Raw genomic sequence first — 19,849 nt, 5'->3', positions numbered from 1 at the left:
AAAGCATGCTGTTCTCTAACCTTTCCTCATGTATTGTTAACCTGTATCTATTACAGATATTCACAATCAATGACAATCATGAAATCCCAATTCTTGTAGTCTACTTTCAACACTTTTCTACACAGATTGAATCATTCTCTTGGATGAAATGGGATTGTTTTGTTAAATACCATCATGCAAAACAACTCAAATTTCTCAATTGTGAATACAATGAAGTGACACAATTTTTACTGCATAAGGATGTAGAAAGAAAAATGTGATCATGAAATGAACTGAAAAGGCAGCTGATCTGAAAATGCAGCAAAAAAAACCCCAGCAATGTTCATTTGCTGTGGATTTGTATTATCACATGCAGAAATAAAGACATGAGGGTTAAAATAAAGACCAGATCCTTTGCAAATTACTATTACCAATTCCTTGTTGAATGGAAGTGTTTGCATAGCAAGAAAGAAAGAAGAAGAAGTAAGAAAGAGAATAAGATTTGCTACAACAAACAATGAGAGCAAAGACAGAAATGTAGGTAGGCTGAGAAAGGACTGAAGTAAAGGGAAGCAAACTCACCCCAGACCTGCGGTGGTCTGAACCGGTTACCTTGGCAACTCAGCAAGGATGCTAAGGGTACTGCCACAGATGCTGAGTCAGAATGGACACACACACACTTTCTCCCTTTTATAAACTGTCTTATCGTTTCTAACTGTACACACACTAATACACTTCCACTTCTAGTCTTGAAAAGTAGTGCAGAGCTGGCAAAAAAACTCTTGACTCAGACTTGTGGCAGACTCTTTGGGCAGTTTAAAAAACTAAACTAAAAAATAGATCTCTGTAGATGTCTAGATACATTAAGATTTTTATCAACGACTAATGCTGCAATAACAACACAAAGTCTCACACATGCAAACATTCAAACAAAAGCTTATACTGCATGCAGTCAGGTCTGTCCAGTTGGATAGCAAAGTTGAGTGTACCTGCTTGTGTCTTATACTGTCAGACTGACCACAGGCACACCCCTCATGTCCAAAAGACATGCCCCCTCCCGTTAAATCTGCCCTCATGTGAGCACATCCACTGTTTGTCTGTGTTTGACGTCATGTGTTTATTAGGTCAATTATTTATCTCTTCAACTTTGAATTTATACTTCTGACAAAAGCTAACTTTAAACACGACTCACTGAGCAAATCAACATTTCTCTCAGCGTGTGCAGTCAGAATATATACACGCTCTCGTGTGGCAACACAAACCACCCACTCGGCCTGTATGTGTGTGAATGTGTATGTGGATATTACAATTTGAACTAATCAGGGCGCATGCATCCACAATGTTAAACCACCGAGCCAAGAAACGGCAAGTTACGCTCTTTAGCACACAAGAAAATAAAAAAATGCATTGAGTTTATGATTTTGGGCTTGCGTGGCTCTACCAGCAATGATAGGCTTCCTTCCTCATGATCATTTCAGGGAGAGAGAGAACGATATGGCGAGGGCTGAAAAACCACCACTTTGAAAACACAACACAGGACGGACAACAGCCAGCCAATCTAAATAGAGATGGAGAGAAGAGAGAAAAGAGGAGGGAGAGTGGCCGTGAGCAAGATTGTCTCAACCGGCATTTAGAATTCGGTCTGATAGTGCGTTAAATATAGAACCATCCGTTAAAATGCCATACAGACCAAACCAAAGGGCTAATTATAAGACTCTCCCTCACACACACACCAACAAAAAAGGATCAATAAAAGTGCAATGATAGAGAGAACGAGAGAAAAAATTGTGACCTACAGTTAAGAGTTGCCATTTTGGAAAGTGTTGAGTAACAAATTGGGCTGGTTTGGAGGGGATGAGGTTTGCTGGTAGGCTTGACCTTAGTTAGCCTTCAGGATTGTGGTCTTTGGCCCAATTTATATAAAAACAAAGATGATGTGTGAGATAGAATCCCGATGAAGTGGCCAACTTTTTCTTTTTAAATATGGATGGGGAACTAGGGTTGGCCAGGCTAATTTGAGAAAAGTCAAAATTTTCAAATTTCAGTTGCTGTTCATGAACTTTGTGACCTGTCGAAAAGGTTTAACTCCACTGCTAGTGAACCCTTTCAATATGTTAGCATGACGCAAAAATGTAAGGAAGCAAACGGCAGATAGGGTGAGGTGTTAAAAACTTACGACAGGATTGAAATTTACGGTGGTGACATGTTGTACGGCATTTCCCACGATTTGCTCATATGGCTGATTAAATTATTGCAAGGCAGCAGGCGAGCAGCCTGACAACAGCTTTAATATGATTATTGTTCTGTCTCTCCTAATGAATAGACACAAGATTCCACGCCTTACAAATAATGGGTCAATAATAATGGGTGCATAACCTGTACTTAAGTTCAGCCCCTTCCAATCAGCATTGTGACATTGTAATGCTGTGACATCCTAAATCGGCTGCAAAATTTTGACATCCAAATCGACCACTCGGACTAACGCTACATTTAGGGAAGGCAGCACTGTGGCATCTCCTTCCATCCGTCTTGTTATTGCCCTTGAGGAAGCAGAATCTAGTTCATTTGTTTATGCACACATTGTAAGAGTTACAACAACTTATTAACATGTTATTTGCATTTGCATAGAGATTGATCATTAATCTGGATACTTTTGTGCTGTTCCACAGTTTCACACCACTACTATTAAAACACCTGAAGTCAGCTCCTGTCTTGGGTACTTTTTGGGAGACTGTTTAGCTCGCTGCAGAGCTAGGCATGCATACAGTACACGTAGTGAGGGCAGAAGAGTGAAAAGATTAAATTCACCTCAAGACCATCACGTGGCCTGGAAATCCTGAATCACTGCTCAGCGCAAGGATGTTGGTCGGGCCAGGCCTTGGTGATCAACGCGACTTGGAACATGGAGGACGGGTCAGAACACAGTACAACAATATCTACATCATGCCGCTCCGGCAAATCCATCAGGTCCAACGAGTCCATCAAGTCCATCAGGTCCAACAAATCCATCAAGTCCATCAGGTCCATCAAGTCCATCAGGTCCAACGAGTCCATCAAGTCCATTTGGTCCAATGGGTCCAGCAGGTCCAACGAGGTCAATGTCAGTACGGCCACAGCAGAGGGCCGTGCAAAAGCATGTGCCATAGAACACCTTCTCACAACAGCACAGAGATCGTTGCAGCACACCAATAAGCCAATAGCACATGAGGAATGAAGAACCGCAGACTTGTTCATGCTCCACAGCCCACACTCCCTCAACATGTCGAAGAGCACAATGTTGGTTGGACCTCCCCCTCACCCAGACCCCTTACTACCTCCTAAAGCCCTAAATTACGGAGGACTCTTAAGACACAGGCCCGTCTTATATCAACGGCAATTCCTTCAACCACAATAAACCCGTGGTCGGTGGGCACGCATACATGGCTGATTTCGCTGCAAACATGGCTTGTCTGGACCTCTGCTCGTCGGGGCTGAAGACGTTTGACAATTGCCCAGAAAAGGACCTATCCTGGAAAGCTGGTTTCCGCAAGGTCTTTGAGGGATTGAGCATCAAACGCAGTGCGAAGCTAGACTTACTCACCAAATGGTGTCTCTCGGAGTCATTGCAGCAAGCCAAGAGATTCAGAGCAGTTCACATCAACTGGCCTGAACATGGTGTGATAACATTTGGATAAGAAGTACAGCTCTCCTGAGGCCATCTAACAGTCTCTTCTTACAAGACTGGAAAACTCCCAAAGAATCCAAAATAGACAATTCAAGATGCTGCAAGAACTTGCAGAACTGCTCCTTAAATTAGAAGCAGCTCTGTGTTAGGGTTACTTTCCTGGTTTTCGGTTTCCTTGACACAGCTCGAGGGGTGAACCCCGTTGTGGAGAAACTCTCACACAACCTCCAAGAGCACTGGATAATCCAAGGATCAAAGTAAAAAAGGGAGCATCAAACTCCATACCCACCTTTTACACTCTTTGTGAAGTTTGTGCAAATTCATACAGAAATTAGAACGGATCCCGGCCTTGCCTTCCAAGCTTCTAGCACTGTGCCTTTGAGAGCTGAGGGGCCCCCAGCAAAGCCCTGGAAGATAACAACAAAACAGAAGTCAGAAGTTCTGTCTTCCCTGAACCCAAAGAAAAGCCTCGTGAGGACCCCGAAAGGCAATGCCCCATTCACAAAATGCCACACTCCCTCAAAAAGTGCAAAGAGCATTTTATATGCGTCAGATGCTGCGCTTCAACGACCCATCAAGCAACAGACTGTAAAGCTGACATCCACTGTTCAGAGCGCAATGCTGACTGTCACATCTCAGCTCTTCATGCCGGTCCCCCCACCTGGGCAGCGGAGGGGTCCTCCTTCACACCTGCCATAGCGCATGGCGTAGAGCAAGTTCAACAAGTAGAGGTGGCCACCTCAAATTACACAGAGGTCTGCGGGGTGGGCCTCCAAGGTAAATATTATGCCAAGATAACTCTGGTCAACGTCTACCCTAAAGGGCGTCCAGACATGAAGAGGAGAATGTATGTGATGTTAGATGAGCAGAGCAACCTATCACTGGCAAACCGCTGGGAGAATGGCCAGCGGCTTCGTGGTGGTGCCCCCTTGAGTTCCTCAAGGCAGACTCTCACAGTTGCCCCCCCCCATTCAGCAGTCCCAGACCGCGTCTGTCCAACAATTGTCACCAAGCACCCAACCCGCCTTATGTTGCGCCGCCGAATCTTGATAAAGAAACCAGAAATTAAGGACCACGTCGTGGACTTCATGAAGAAAATAATAAGCAAGTCGAGAACTACCTGACAGAACATGGATGCACATGGCAGATCAATCCCCTACACTCTTCACATATGAGCAGCAGCTGGGAGGGGATGATCAGTCACATGCCACATATTGGACGCCATGCTCCTCAAACCGCGAAACTAACATAGGAGGTCCTGATAACATTCATGGCGGAAGTCACAGCCATAGTTAATGCCAGGCCATTAACATCAGCCTCCACAGACCCAGAGCACCCAGCCATTCTCACTCCAGCTACTTTGCCTATGCCATGGACACACTACATGACTTTTAAAGTTGAGAACTGGAATCTTGAAGTCGTTGTGGTTTCTCGGGAGTGTGCTTTGATTATAATCCAATCTGGGGCTTTACTCAGTGATCTCCAAAAACTGTTGGCAAATGGAAAATTAGGTCAGAATATCGTAGTCTGAACTCAGCCTTAACAAGAAGGCGGTCCACAGCTTCACACCACTACCATGAAAATACCTGAAGTCAGCTCCTGTCTTGGGTACTTCTTGGGAGAGTGTTTAGCTTGCTGCATACCTTCATACGCATACACATAGTGGGGGCAGAAAAATTATAGATATAGGGTGTAAATCAATGCAAAATATGGAATCAGAAAGAAAAGGGGATAAGGATTCCTTTCATATGAGCTGCAAAGTGTCAAAATCAGAACCATGTCCAAAAAGTGCTTTCCTTCTGGAGACAATTCAATATAAAGTCTGTATCAAAATGTCCAAAAATGAGCCTTAGGATGTGTCTCCGCCCTTTCCAGCCATCTGTCATCTGTTCACTGCCAAACCCTTTAGCACGATACGGCCTGCGTGAGATGCTGCATTTGAATCCAGTTTGAGGTTTGCCCCATAAACCCGAGGCAGAGGCAAGCACGAGACTTTGAGTTTCCAGTGTCCCTGTGGCACGTGCCGTAACCCTGCACTCGCCACCGCCCTTCATACACATGCATTACATCCATCCAGTCTTTTGCTGGTTCCTCCATCTGCTCTCTATCCATCAAAGAGTACCATTTTAACCCACAAACATGCATCCTGTCCTCTACATCCTACCAGTTCTGCTTATTTTTACCACTCTACAGCACTCTTTCCCTTGATTTACTCACCTGTCCATCTCTCCATTCATCCATCCATGACAACCCAAGAAATATCACAGAAATTCCAGTCACTTCATCTGGTAATTCTCATTGAAGTTTGATGGTGTAGATGTAGATTTATGTGATGTGTCACCAGTGGGGTTAAACAAGTTGGAAGTCCTGCTATCAACACCATGGAACTTATGGTGTAGTGCCCTGCAAATGACCTGCATGTAACAAAATGTAGTTAAGACACATGTCATGTGCCACTCTCATATCATACTTTTAGAGCTCTAAGCAACCACTTATCCAGAAAATAACTTTAAAGGCTATAAGAAGCTTTGGCTGACTTGGCTCTTGTCCTTAAAAAAGGAACACCACATCTCTATGCTTACAGGCTTTTTTTTTTTTATTATTCACTTTTACCAGTTCTTCCCTTTCTCTATTAAGCCCACTTGGAAAAACAGCTTTGTTTCTTCTGCCTCAGCGATGCCCATCGTGCCAATGCATATTTTTTTTGTATCTACTGTTGTTTTTTCCTAATCCTTTGCCTTGTGGCATTTATGTGACAAGCTGCCAGCCGTGTACCATGGTCAGGCAGCCAGTCATAATGTCGCACTGGTGGGTGTGTGTGGCAATTAAGAAAGTAAAAAAAAGAGCGAGAATAAGAATGTGGACGAGTAGAAGAAATATCGGAACATTAACACAACCCAAAATAGCCAGAGGAACCCAATAAAGAAGCCAACACAAAGACTATACTAACCCAAACTGGACACACCGCCACCCACAATGTCTTCGTCATTTTATGTGAGTGGTCGAGAAAACAACACTAGACAAATACAAAATAGGCCAGAGTGAGAAGTCCGAAGAGAGACAGGGGCGAATACGATTACTTGCTTATAAGCCAAAACAGTAATTACTGAAAACTGTTGTCGCTGTTAGTGTGACAGATTCTAATAACAAGTCACGACAACATCAGATGCCGAGTCACATATTTTGTTTTGTTGTCAAGACTTAAAAATAGCAACAATAAAGGAGGGAAGGGAGAAACATGACAAAAACATGGACATTATTCCATTTTATGGTGGTTTTGGGGTTACGGCTGCAGCTGATGTGTTTTTCAGCCTTTTTTTGGGCTACTTGATGTCATCATGAGTCAAGAAATTCTGCTGGATGAACTTGAGAAGGAAGTGAGGAACCACACACGAGGAAACAGAAGAATGAGTCAAATCACATGCAAGTTTCAGATCATGGCTTGGTGGTTGTCATTTTGGACTCCAAATTACAGGCTGTATTAATTAGAATACGCTTATACATTTGATCCTCGCATGAGAGTTTGTGACCTGTGAGGGCCTGTTAGCGAACAAACCGAATAGCATTTGCGTTGTTTCGCATGTCAAACCTGATTTAGACTGCTTGTTAGATTTAACAAGAGGAAAATTAAGAGCAATGCAGAGAAAAAACAATATTTGGTTCACCGCTGAAGGAGTCCAGAGGTTACGCTCAAGAGGTATAGGTAGTAGACAAGGAAGCAGGTGATTCAGTGACTTGCTCAAAGAAAACACTTAAGAGTCCCTTATGAGGTTAAGACATAAGTCTAATCAGTATAGCATCCTGTAGATGCCAATACACTTAACGGTATATAAAATGAACATAGCCTTCTTCCGAGTGATAAGGATCCAAAAATATATTTTAAGTACCCTCATTCATAGGTGGAAAACTATTTGGTTTAATAATTCAAATTTTTGCGTAATTCCGATTTGAATCAGCTGAAAGCCAAATTTTACTGGTGTGGTGAAAGATATGCGGACTACTTATTTAAAACTAACAGAGCAGGTCTATATGGTCTGTAACCATATACTGTATATTTGTGGCATCAGCAGATGTGAATTTTCCATGATTTAAACCGATTCAGAATCTACCCCAACAACTGTTTCCCATGACTAAAAAGTCCTTCAGTAGAAAACTGAAAACTTGCTCCAATCGCGCTGAAAATGGTTGACCTTGCATTATGATGGGTTGTCGTATTTTGAATGCAATTCCAACAAAGACAAAAGGTTTGGTTTGTGCACCCTATAATAAGGCACAGAGCGCCTGCAAAAAAAAAAAAAAAAAAAAGAAATCCCCCATTGAAATACTGGTAACGGCTGCAGATTGAGCTCCACCGTAAGTGCGTCTGTCCATTTAATTGTAATTCAAAACCACTTAGCGTGTTAAGCCTAAGGACAGACATGGTTGTGATTTACAGTACGTGCACATTATCCAACGTTCCAAAGATGAGGAATGCAATGGAAAATAACTGAGCAGGCAAAAATGGTTTCAGGTAATGACACTTCATTATCTATCAGACACGGAGATAATGTGCACGTGCATCACAACGACGCGATATGGACAACCATACCCTCTGTTTGGCTTAATGGAGGTGCCCATTATCGACAGAAAGGCTGATCTACGCCAACACTTTCTCACTCATTATACAGCATAGACAATGTCTCATTATGGGGAGCGGGTCTGATGAATAGGCTGGTTTTCCTTCTTTTTCTTCTTCATGGACATCGTCGTTGCAGTCTCTCAGCAACACAAACCGCTTAAGACACCGTGATGCCAACTGGTCAGGTTATCCAGTGGAAACTGGACACCGGGGGTGACCACAGATTTCTCTCCTGTGTCCGTCTCACACCGTTTATCAGACATCACTGAAGGTAAACGAGGATGAGTCGTCCAAAAAGAACCCTGGAGCCCTGTTATACTAACGCGGCAAAGCCACCAAGGAAAACTGGCATAACAGACATTTCACCCTGATGCTCCACCGTGATGCTCCACTGTCAAGTTTACTGTGGTCTCCTTGAGGTGGATATACTGTATACAGTCGGAGTCTTTGTCGAGAGTCATGCTTACAAAGGGTTACAAAGGCACCATTGACACCAAGAGAAAGCCTTTCTTAATTTCCCGCAACAGTTTTGCCGGACACTATTTTTTACTCCTACCACAAACATCTCATGAATAGGCTAGGTATGGCTCCTAAGAAAATCTCTCATCTTGTAGGCCACTGTGAGCTAGATTGCCTTCTGACAAGCTTTCACAGGGTTTATTAAAATTTCGTCCATAGTTGTTTGTCATAGTACTGTGTGACATAGTTTGTAATTCTTGCAAGTACAAACTACAGATTTTAAGTTATTCCACCTGAAACCAGAGGAAGAGATGTTTCAATTAATTTTTTCCAGGAAATGACTTGTTCAAGTTCAAGAGATTATTTGTCACATACATATACATACGGTCATACATATATGCAGTCAAATGTCATTACACCCGGTGATTATGCACAATAAGCTCTATAAGCTCTAAAAATACAAAAAAATACCAAAATGTGCGTAATTGTTGCATGGGAGGATGGGATTTGAGAAAATAACCCATTGTGAGAGTGTATTTCCAAGGCATAGAATATTCCTTGACATCATGAACACCATTAAAAAGAGAATGAAAATCATTTCCTTATGGTCCAACGCCTCAAGACCAAATTCACAACTGTAGTAAAGTCTAATACCACCATGAAACAGACAAAACATACAAGGCATACACACACACACATTCACATTTAAGGACATAGGCACATACAATTGCCTACGTATTTGCATGTTTACATGTTCTTGCAGGCAGGTAAGTACCAACGCACAAAAACATTTTAAAACACGTGTAGGTATTACTGCACACACACATAATTACACATACATGTACCTGTACACAATACCTGTGAAATTCATCTCTCTGTCTTTCTTTGTCCATCACTCTCACACAGATACACCCATACTAGGAGAATATCAACAACAAGACAATTATACAATTTGTCATACCAGTTTGTCAAACAAAGACCATGATTTGGATAATTAGTGTTTTAGTCACTTGGCACCCATTTTGGAAAAACATGAACTGAAGAAATATCCAATATCCTAGATGGTTAAAAGCTTAGCCGTTTCTTTTCCAGGGAGCCGGTGTTTTGTTCACTTTTGAGCATCTCAGCAGAAGCTAAAGCGTAATGGAAAGAGTGGGAGCACAATCCTCCACTCTTTAGAGATAAAGAGGTGGAAATGTGCTTCTAAGGGGAGGTCTGGGTCAGTAAGTGCACTTCCCCATTGGACCCCCACCTTTGAGAGGCGAAGAGGGGGAAGTAGGTAATAACCAAACCTCTGGGAATGTTAAACAACTCCATATGTACTTAAATCCAAATACAGCCTTATAGCCTGCCTGCCTGTGTAACTGGGGTTATTTGTATGCGTAATGCATAGGTTTAGATTTTGCTTTACAATAGTAAAATAGGTTACAATACAATAGGTTACAATAGGTTATATAGTGTTCATTGTGTGCATGACATGTAAAAATGCTGTTTTTTATATAGGCCACACCTCCTGTCTATCTGTGTGTACGCATGAGCATGAGTGTGATGCAAACGCATTTTTTACAAAAGGCATGAGACATCCGGGATGTTTGTCTTTCTCACTTCCTGTGTTGAAAAAGGAAGGCTGCACCAACTGAAAAACCTTCATCCTTCCAGCACGATGACTAGACTGCATACAGCGTCACAGAATTGTGAACCGACATTAAACCAAACTCTTTAAAAAAGACATGTCTGTGTCTATTTTATCTTGTTTCTTACATGCAGGAGGCAACAAAGATGGACATCACTTATCAGGAAAAGCCAAGACAACCAAATTTCAACACACTTGGCCGGAATGCCGATGTGACCAAGCACCCCAGGTTCCTTTTTAACGATTGGGCACGACATTTAAAGATTTAAACAAAACATAAGATTTAAACATCATTTAAACACATCTCCTGATTTAGTTTGCGCTGGTCTCTGTTTATCTTACAATATATATGCAGGTCTGCTTGGTGTCTCCTCTGCCGGAGCTCCTGTCCACATCCCCTTTAATTACAGTATACGGTTCCCTACCAATCTCTCTCTCTCTGAGTGCTGCTTCTAGCTTGGAACGGGATTGAGGGTTATTGAAGTGGGAATTTCCTTGGCACAGTGATTCCTGGCGGGACATTGAGGAAACAGGGTTCAGCGGCACGGGGCCGGAAGAGCATCTGGGGGCATTTGTGACCAGGCTGGTTGGATCGACTGACCGACTCACCGCAGGATTGATAGTTTAACTAAACCATATGGCAAGTGCTTGTATTACTCGTGGAATTCCTTGCCAACACAAACACACATTTGTATGCACGCACACACAAATATGCTGTGTACAATATAAATTGTATAATTTAGCTACAGATGAACATAGAGTAGCTGGAATCACCTGCTTATGTGCCAAGACATTCAATTCTCCCTGTCTGTCTTCTTCCTTCCTGCGAGATATACTGTGATACTCTTTCCAACCTTTCAACTAATTAATTTAATTTAATTAGCACCCTACCACATCCCCTTTCCCCCATTTGGGCAGGTACATTGATAGTCAGAAATTGGATAGACTGCAGACATACACACAATGATAAGACTGCTTTAGGGTTCCCAAAACAGCCCCGAAAATAGCCCCCCCAAAAAGTTTTCACAAACCTTTAGCGAATAACTCAGTATTACTTTGATATCTTGTCTACAACACTGAACCACAAACCAAAAGCTTTATTAAGCACCAGGTGATAAAGACTGTGCTGGATAAAAGGAGGCAATCTTTCCAACTTTTTAAACAAAAACGTATAAGTGACCTGGGTGGGGTAAGTTAATGTTGGATTTCTGTAAATTCATTTGTCAACCGCAATTACACCACCTCCTCATTCGAGCTGGGGGGGGCGGGGTGGAGAAAGAGAGTTTCTCTCTGTATGATTGAGTGAGTGATATAATTACAGTTGTCAAGCTTTGGTTGAGCTGACTGAAAAATGTCAGCTGGGCATGTTTGACTACTGACACACTAATTTACGCACATATATGGAGGCATCGTGCAAGCCGACGCTCCATATTATAAATTACACACTCCACAAATTGCACTTATTTTGCAAAACCTGACTTTCTTAAAAAAGATGATGTTTTTGTTTGCATAATTATCAGTTGCAACAACAGACTTCAATTAAATCATTACCTAAAGCCAGCAGTAACATGTCTTACCTAAAATAAATCCTGCACGCATATTAGTTCATGGATCCATTAACTAGGCGTAGCCCCAAACACCTCTCAAACCAGCAACGCCATAAAGAGCAGGTTAACGCGAACACTGTGTAACTCGAAGATATTTGGCAATAACAGCTCACTGAAGTTCTTATGCATGCTTTTATACCTTCAACTTTTATCTTTAACAGTGAAGTATGAATTCCTCATTTCTATGGCCCTCTATAAGGGAGGAAGAGATTTGCATTTTTAAAAGGGTGTTTCCCAGAAAATGGGGCTGAAAGCAGAATAAACTAATTTCAGCAATCTGGCAGTTGCATCATGCATAGATCCCAGGATGCCATGGGTCTGCTTGTTTTCTCCATACAAGGAAGCAAGCCAGCACCGATTTTAACAGAATAAGATAAATAAAAACGTCCCTCGCTACACACGCCGCTACACTATTTCAGTAATTCAGTATCTGTGACTGTCTACATCTGCTGTGCCCAGGCTTAACTTTTTATCATGTAAATTGGTTTACCGCAGTTTCACAGGAATACAGTATAGGACCAAGGGCCGGCCACCGGCGTGCACATTCCGCCGTCTATATTTCAGTCACACAATTCGCGATTCTTTTTCCAATTCGAGAAAAAGGATGAATTACCCGAATTAGAGGTTTATTCTTGCAGTGGGTCCTTTCGCACCACCCCATTTGACCAGAGTGCATCGAGGCCATTGCACCAAGGCTGCATTGGAAAGGTTTTGGTTGTGTGATGAGTTCATGCAGCTCCGGGCATGTTTGTCTTCGTTTTTGCATGTGCTACGGAGCCACAAACCCCCCCCCCCCCTGCTTGCGACCACCGAAACCCCTAAAGCCAACTGGATTTTAAACACAGAGGTTAAGAGGCTATACCTCTTATGACGCCTGGAAGAGAGGAAGCGCATGCGTGGGAAAAAAGGGGGGGGGGGGGGGGCGGTGGGGTCGATTCCTAACAATGACGCCATCACGTTCCCATGACAGTGCGTCAAGCGTTGGCGTTGCACCCGCGTACAGTAACTACGAGCTCCCCGTGTCGGTGAACGGAAAACCAACAGCATTACTGTCACCACCTGGCGTTGTTTTTGTTGTTGTTTTTTTTTTGAACTATTGTAAAGGGCCAGCAGAACCCCGGAGGCCGGGCCCGGGGCAGGACAATGAAATAATTGCCCATCAACTCACAGAGAGTGAATAATGAGACGAGGGGAAGCGACCGCCTACATCAGCGTGAAGAGTTGAAATAAAATAAAATAAAATAAAAATAACATAACATAGGAGTAGAAAAGTCGAACATACAGCATAAACAGAACGCACGAAAGAAAGGAAAAAAAAAACAGCACGGATATGAATCTTGAAATGAAAATAAACGAGATGACGTAAAGTTCAATGGGAAGGAATGAAATGTTTCCCGTGCCGTACAACTGGAAATATTCAATACAACGGTACACAGCGGTAGTAATAATAATAATAATAATAATAATAATAATAATAATAATAATAACAACAACCAGTGCCACCATGTGTTTACTAGCTTTCCCGTACTCGTGCTAATTGTTTGTGTGGGTTTGTTATCTACATTTCGGAAGTGAAGCCGTTACATCCGAACCCATCGAAGTGGAGGAAGTTGTCCCACTCACCAGTTTGTCCGCGGGATCAGGTTGGAATCAGTGATCGGACTCCGGCATCATCGGCGGTGCGGGCTTGGTGTGTAGAGTAGTAATTACAGCGCTCCACAGTTCCACAGGAAACCGCAGCGAGCGTGCCGGTCAGAGGAGGCGGCGGCCGCCCCCCCCTCCTTCGCGGTCCCCACAGTGACGTCACCACGCACGTCACGTCACGTTACGTCGTCTGCCTCGCCCCCCATCCACCCACCCGCCCATCCGCCTCGCGCGCGCGTGTGCGTGTATGTGTGTGTGCGTGTGTGTGTGTGTGTGTGTGTGTGTGTGTGTGTGTGTGTGTGTGTGTACCGTCCGTGTCTGCTGCCCACGGGGTCGGGGCTCCGTCGGAACGGGCGTGCCCCCCCCCCCCCCCCCCCCCCCCCCCCCCCCCCCCCCCCCCCCGAGTCCCTTCAGGTCAGAAAACGACTCCATCTCAGATTGGCCGATTTCACCCCACGCATTTTATTTAGTCTGTGGAATTTAGCAGAAATGAATATAACATCCATGCGTATGTTTTAATTAGTGTATAATTCCATGAAAATAAGAATCGTTTTCGTTACCTTAGAATGAGCTGGGGTTTGTTTTTTTTTTGGTTTTTTTTTATTCACGGCGGCCGCCATGTTTGTTCTACAGAAGCCAGTCGCTACTCAGTGGTCAGTGCCGACCAAAAGTGGTCCGAGGAAGGACAACCGGTGACAAGGTCATGGGCGCCCAAGGCCCTGTGGGTCTGTTCCCTACAGAAGAGCTTCTGTAGCACAAATTGGTGGAAAAGTTAATGCTGCTGTGATAGAAAGGTGTCAGAACACACAGTGCATCACAGCTTGCTGTGTGTGGGGGGGGCTGTGTTGCCGCAGACCGGTCCACCGCCAAAGTGTCTACAATGGGCACGTGAGCATCAGAACTGGACCATGGAGCAATGGAAGAAGGTGTCCCGGTCTGATGAATCACGTTTTCTTCTACATCATGTGGAGGGGCGGGGTTAGGGTCTGATCCCATCGAGCATCTGTGGGATGTGCTGGAACAACAAGCCTGGTCCATGGAGACTCCACCTCGTAACTGACAGGACTTAAAGGATCTGCTGCTAACGTCTTGGTGCCAGATACCACAGGACACCTTCAGAGGTCTCGGGTCAGAGCTGTTTTGGCAGCATGGGGGGGGGGGGGGTACACAATATTAGTGGTAATTAGTGGTGGTTTTAATGTTGTGACTGGCAGTTGTATAATATGTGTAAAAAGGATCATAATAGGTCACCTTTAAAAGTACTATGTACAGTCCAGTGTCCTGATATAACAGTCCGTCGTACAGTGAAGTGCTACTATACTTTATATTTTTGCAAGATAAGTTCATTTAGATCAAAGATTGTTTTTCAACCTAAGTAATACAACTGTGTGTCTGTCAAAAAAAAAATCGATATATATTTTTCTGAAAGCCTGACTCAAAGGAGAACATAAGTAGCTTCCATAGGCTCAGGTAGTTTTATCTGCCACAAGATGCTGACATCAAGGTGACTTGTGAGACTTGCAGTTGCGCCCTGGACCCGGCGGCCTGCCGACTGCCGAGGCCATCCCCTTCGGCTCTGAGGAGGAACGCTCAACGAGATCACCCTGGGGTGTGTTTGACCTTTGACCTCGACGCTGCGTGCGAGGCACAACACTTTCGAGGTAACGGACGTGAACGCCGGGCGGTTATTCCAAAATGCCTCAAACTCTTACAGCACCGGATGTGGAAATCTCCGCCCAACCTACATTGTGCCGGGGGGCACAATGGGGCTGGACATGTCAGTCGGTGTGTGTGGGCCAACGACACATTACTAATCTCGCGATCCGCGGAGACACAGGGAAATCTGTCTGCTCGGTTTTCTGTGCAGCCCTCTTCATTCATTGGGGGAGAGAGCGTGCACATATGAGTAAGAATACACACCCAACCTCTATCCCAACACACCACCTCACACAAAGCTTCGCTGTCTTGTGTGTTTAGCCGTGAGTAGGCTGGTTGGTGTGTGTGTGTGTGTGTGTAGATACATGGAGAGAAAGATGTGTATTTCATGAATGGCCTTCATGTGGAAAGTTTTACACAAAGGGCTATGATATCACAATCAACTCCTTTGTCCATCGGCGGGCTACAGCATAAATGAACTTTCAAGTGAAACCAAAAGGTCACACACAAAAAAAAAAAAGATGCTTCCTGGTGGCTTTAAAGGGGGTAATCCATAAGATTATTGTGTGGAAAAAAAAAAAAAAAAGAAGAAAATCCCATATTTGATACTTTGTGTAGCTGGCACTTTATAAGAAAAATCAATGAATTCTGTAAACCAGCAGCATAGCTTGTTGCGGTGAGTAAATTGTCGATATTCACAAAAAATAACAGAAACCCCACCTCCAGTCACCAAGAAAAACAAATACATCGGTTAGAAGATTAACTTTCTTGAAAATAAACCGCCTTAAAGTGAAGACAAGGGTGAACTCGGATGCTGAACAAAACGTTGCAGTTTCGAGTGGAACTCTGGGGCCTGTAGTGTAATCCACCCAACACAGTTCATCTCAGGCATCACCACTTTAAGTTAAAGTTTCACACTAAAATGAGATGTTTGAACTGCACTGATGTCACAAGAGAGCGAGGTCCACTTTATGTCGATCTAATGACATCACACACGAGGCGTTTACCAGTGAACTTGTTTAATTACAAAGAGGAAGCCACATGTGACAAAACGGAAACAGCTACATACAACTGTGAAAACTGTAACCATGACAACTGCAACATACGACTCGACCAGTGATAGACAGTTTTTGGCCCTTTGCTGGAACCCGTAGGTATTGGCTGCGAGTATACTGTATGACGGAGCTTTTGCGACGTAGCGAACATCTACAGATGGGCCGGCCTCGTATGACCGGCAGCTTTCAAAGTTTTCCATCGAGCAGAACGGCTGCTTCTCAAGCGTGTGAGGCTGGAAAACCTGCTTATTGTTCTGACGATCAAAGTGTCTTCATCGCTGCTTCCTTTGACTGTTATAAGTTAAATGTGATTGACAGCACATGCCAGACAAAAGAAAAATACAATTGGAAAAAACAAAAACAAAAAAAAAACAAACACAAGTATATAAAAATATGACATTAGATCCATATCAACAATTGAGGACAGTGAATGCACTATTTACAGGAGGAAAAAAAAAAAAAAAAAGGCAATTTATACCAATATTTACATCAATAAAGACTTGGTTCACGTACAGGCTAAATATGTTTCTGGCAGGTTACTTGAACGGTACGGTGAGAATAGTGTGATGTTGTACAAGAAGAAGCTTTTGGACAACTTCTCTCAATCATAGTGAGTTTGTGTTTTAAGTAATGTTGAGTACAGTATGGGTAATAGGTATTCACTTTTTCTCATGAAAAAATACCTTCCTTTCCGACTTATCTTAATACTGCATCGATTGGGAGTATCTCATCGCGAGTTATTAGAACGCGGAGCATTTTGCTTTTCTCAAATAGTGGCATTTGAGGTTAATTACCTTCACGGTCTCGTATCAGGAGACTGACTCTGCCATGTCGATGACGTGAAAAGGGGAAGGAGAGCCATATTGCAGGATTTTTTTTTAAACACTATTCCAGCCCTGACCCTGGGAAATGGGACTTGAGTCAGGAGGGCGTTACAGTTCAAAGCCTGATAGGCTTATACACTTTAGAGAAGTCTTGGCACAGGCAGGGATGAACCAACAACGCTCTTAACCCCAATATATTATGAAAGACGTGTCTACTGTTTTGTAGAAAGCTGTGTAAAGTATTATTGTGTACACGTCCAGAGAACAGCTCGGCGCGAGGGATAGAAGTGTCGGCGTTGTGATCTAAACGGCACACATTGAACGCACTCGTCACAGAAGTCTCCTTCCCCCCCTTCCATAGACCCCGCGGCGCTTTACTTCCCATTTGGAAATTTTTGACTTTGTTCATGCGGGGAAATACCAAACGAAATCTCGGGGCCGATACGGAGAGACACCGCCTCGCAGCGGCCTTCCACAAAGAACACGTCGGTACGAACACACGGACGATCCCACTACTGTACAGAGGCGTATAGAGGAGTTAGCAGCAGACAGCGATCACATTGGCCAGATAATCCTACTGGCACACATCACAGCAGGAGTTGCCCAGAAGCTAATACATTTGGAGAGGGGAGGGGAGGGGAGGGTGTCCAGGTGGTCAGGAGACCATCCTAAGGTCTTCTAGGCTTTGGGGGAAGAGGGATCAAATGAGATCGCCACTTAACGCTAAAGCCAGAGGCTGAGCATGCATGTGATTGCGCTCGTAAGCACCTTGAGTCACCTTTTACCCAGGGAAACACCTGCCACGCGACAGAGGGAGCGCTGATTGGTTTTACACTCGCCTGCGTGAGGCGGCTTACAGGGCCCGGCCTCCCCGCAGGTGGTCCTCCTCCCCTCAGCTTCTCCTTCTCCATTCCCTCTTTCCCAGGAAACACAACGGCCAACGCTGAAAGCGGGCGGGTTTTCGAGCGTCGGTTCATCCGTTCGTCCATCTTCTTTGGCCGTCCTGGCAAAAAGTGCACCCTGCTCTAGTTCTCTCTCTCTCTCAACTCCGATGAAAAAGCGGAAGCTACATAATCTAGGAATGAAGTGCTGTAAAAAAAAAAAATCAAAACCATAAATACTGTACATAGGAATCTTTATTTGCTACAATAGCCCGTCTTCATCTGGAAAGAGTCCTGGTGCAAAGTTCTACTGTTGTGATTTTTTTTTTTAATTTTTAGCCATTGAGTGATTAAACCAGATTGGGGGGTAATATCTGCACATGCCCAGCCTTGGCGAAATTAGTATTTGAAAAGGAACTCCTCCAAAAGGCATTGTTTCCATCTAGCCTACTCCAGCAGTGGGTCCTTGCTTCCATGTTAAAAACTGGGTGAAACAAAACAAAACAAAACAAAACAAAACGTCGTCATTGTTTGAGATAGGCAAAGCTCCGCTCCAAGTCGGATAGGTGAATGGTGTATAGAAACGCTTGCATGTGGATGTAAATACGTGCGTGTTCATTCGTTTGAGTTCCCTCGCCGTATATTGCACCAGGTTTAACAGCGTTTGGGGGGGGGGGGGGGGAACCAGACGCCGAGGAATCCGATGGAAGAGGAGAGAGAAACACCGACATTCCTCAACCACAACCCGTGACGCTTCCTCTTATTCCGATGCTTCTCGAAGCTCCAAGACGACGCGTGTGTCAAATCGCTGTTGGAATCCTGCGGGCTCGACAGTTTAACAATATGAAAACACAATCATAGCAATCGTATGCTGGAAAAGCTGCGTTGGAATGTTTTACACCATATTTATATTTTTATGTTAAAGGATTTTCACAACCCCTCCAGCCACCAGGAGGCTTGTACAGCTGTAGCTCAGGTCAGGGTGCGGTGGTCATGCAATACAGGACAGTTTTCCTTTTATCTTCTCGCGTTTTTCTGAAATAGAGTGAAATATCGTCAAGATCAAGTTCCCGTTCACTTCAGTCCGTGTACCTTGCTTATTCCCCTTTCCAACATCGAAATCCTCCTTTCCCCCCACCACCCGTTCTTATTCTCCACATGAATCTGAAATTTGGAACGCTCAGGAAAGCAAGTTCCCTCAAATTTCTCCTTTTATCCGTCCCGTCCCGTCCCCTCAGCTATTTGTCACAGAGTAGAACTTGAGTTTTGACACATTTCCTTCACTGGATAGTTACAAGCAAGACAAAAACAAACAAACAGAAGAAACAACACACTTTCTCTCACACACACACACACGCACGCACGCACAACGCACTGAGGAACAACACAGACCGCCAGAAACAAGAAAAAAACAAAACAAAACAAAAAAAACCTGGCCGGAAGTTGTCACTTTCTTTCCTCAGCCCAGGAGAAATGTTTACACCCATTTTGCACATAGAGACCGCCAGACCGAGCAGAAGACAAAATAAATATTTAAAACCGAGAGGAGACGGCCGTGTGCAGTTCTCTGCCAAGATGGCGTCCACCCAACCCGGGGTCCGTCGGGCCTCAGACCTTCCACAGCAGTAGGTGGTTGGTGCTGTCGTCCCGTCCCACCGTCTCGCTGCTGTTGGTGAGGCGGAAGTCCTCGTAGCCGTCGCCCCCCGAGATCACCAGGTGGTTGGTCTTTGGGGGCGGGTGGGTGGAGGCGCGGCGCCGGGCAGAGTCCCGCCTCTGGAGGCCGGCGTTGGACCCGTCACCCGCCCCACTGCTGAGGGACTGGTTACCTG

At 44.2% G+C, this 19,849-nt stretch overlaps 2 protein-coding genes across 4 annotated transcripts in view; both read right to left on the bottom strand.

Annotated features, from left to right (window-relative positions):
- Positions 1 to 13,659, bottom strand: part of relt (RELT TNF receptor) — a 31,139-nt gene extending 17,480 nt beyond the window's left edge. For 2 of the 3 annotated variants that reach the window (XM_080006528.1, XM_080006530.1), the window contains exon 1: positions 562 to 940. The gene's annotated coding sequence lies outside the window, so the exon portion shown is untranslated. Of the gene's footprint in view, positions 1 to 561; positions 941 to 13,583 lie in introns of those variants that run through there. The other variant, XM_080006529.1, reaches the window with a different exon arrangement.
- Positions 13,660 to 16,262: 2,603 nt separating this feature from the next.
- Positions 16,263 to 19,849, bottom strand: part of arhgef17 (Rho guanine nucleotide exchange factor (GEF) 17) — a 72,042-nt gene continuing 68,455 nt past the window's right edge. The window contains exon 25 of the mRNA XM_080007366.1: positions 16,263 to 19,846. Within this exon, the coding sequence (XP_079863492.1) occupies positions 19,629 to 19,846 (218 nt within the window). The 3' untranslated portion in view covers positions 16,263 to 19,628. The remainder of the gene's footprint in view (positions 19,847 to 19,849) is intronic.

Source organism: Zeus faber, assembly GCF_960531495.2.
Source record: "Zeus faber genome assembly, chromosome: 9".
Classification (NCBI taxonomy): domain Eukaryota; kingdom Metazoa; phylum Chordata; class Actinopteri; order Zeiformes; family Zeidae; genus Zeus; species Zeus faber.
The sequence above is the reverse complement of the archived record's forward strand: the minus strand, read 5'-3'. Positions and strand labels throughout refer to the sequence as shown.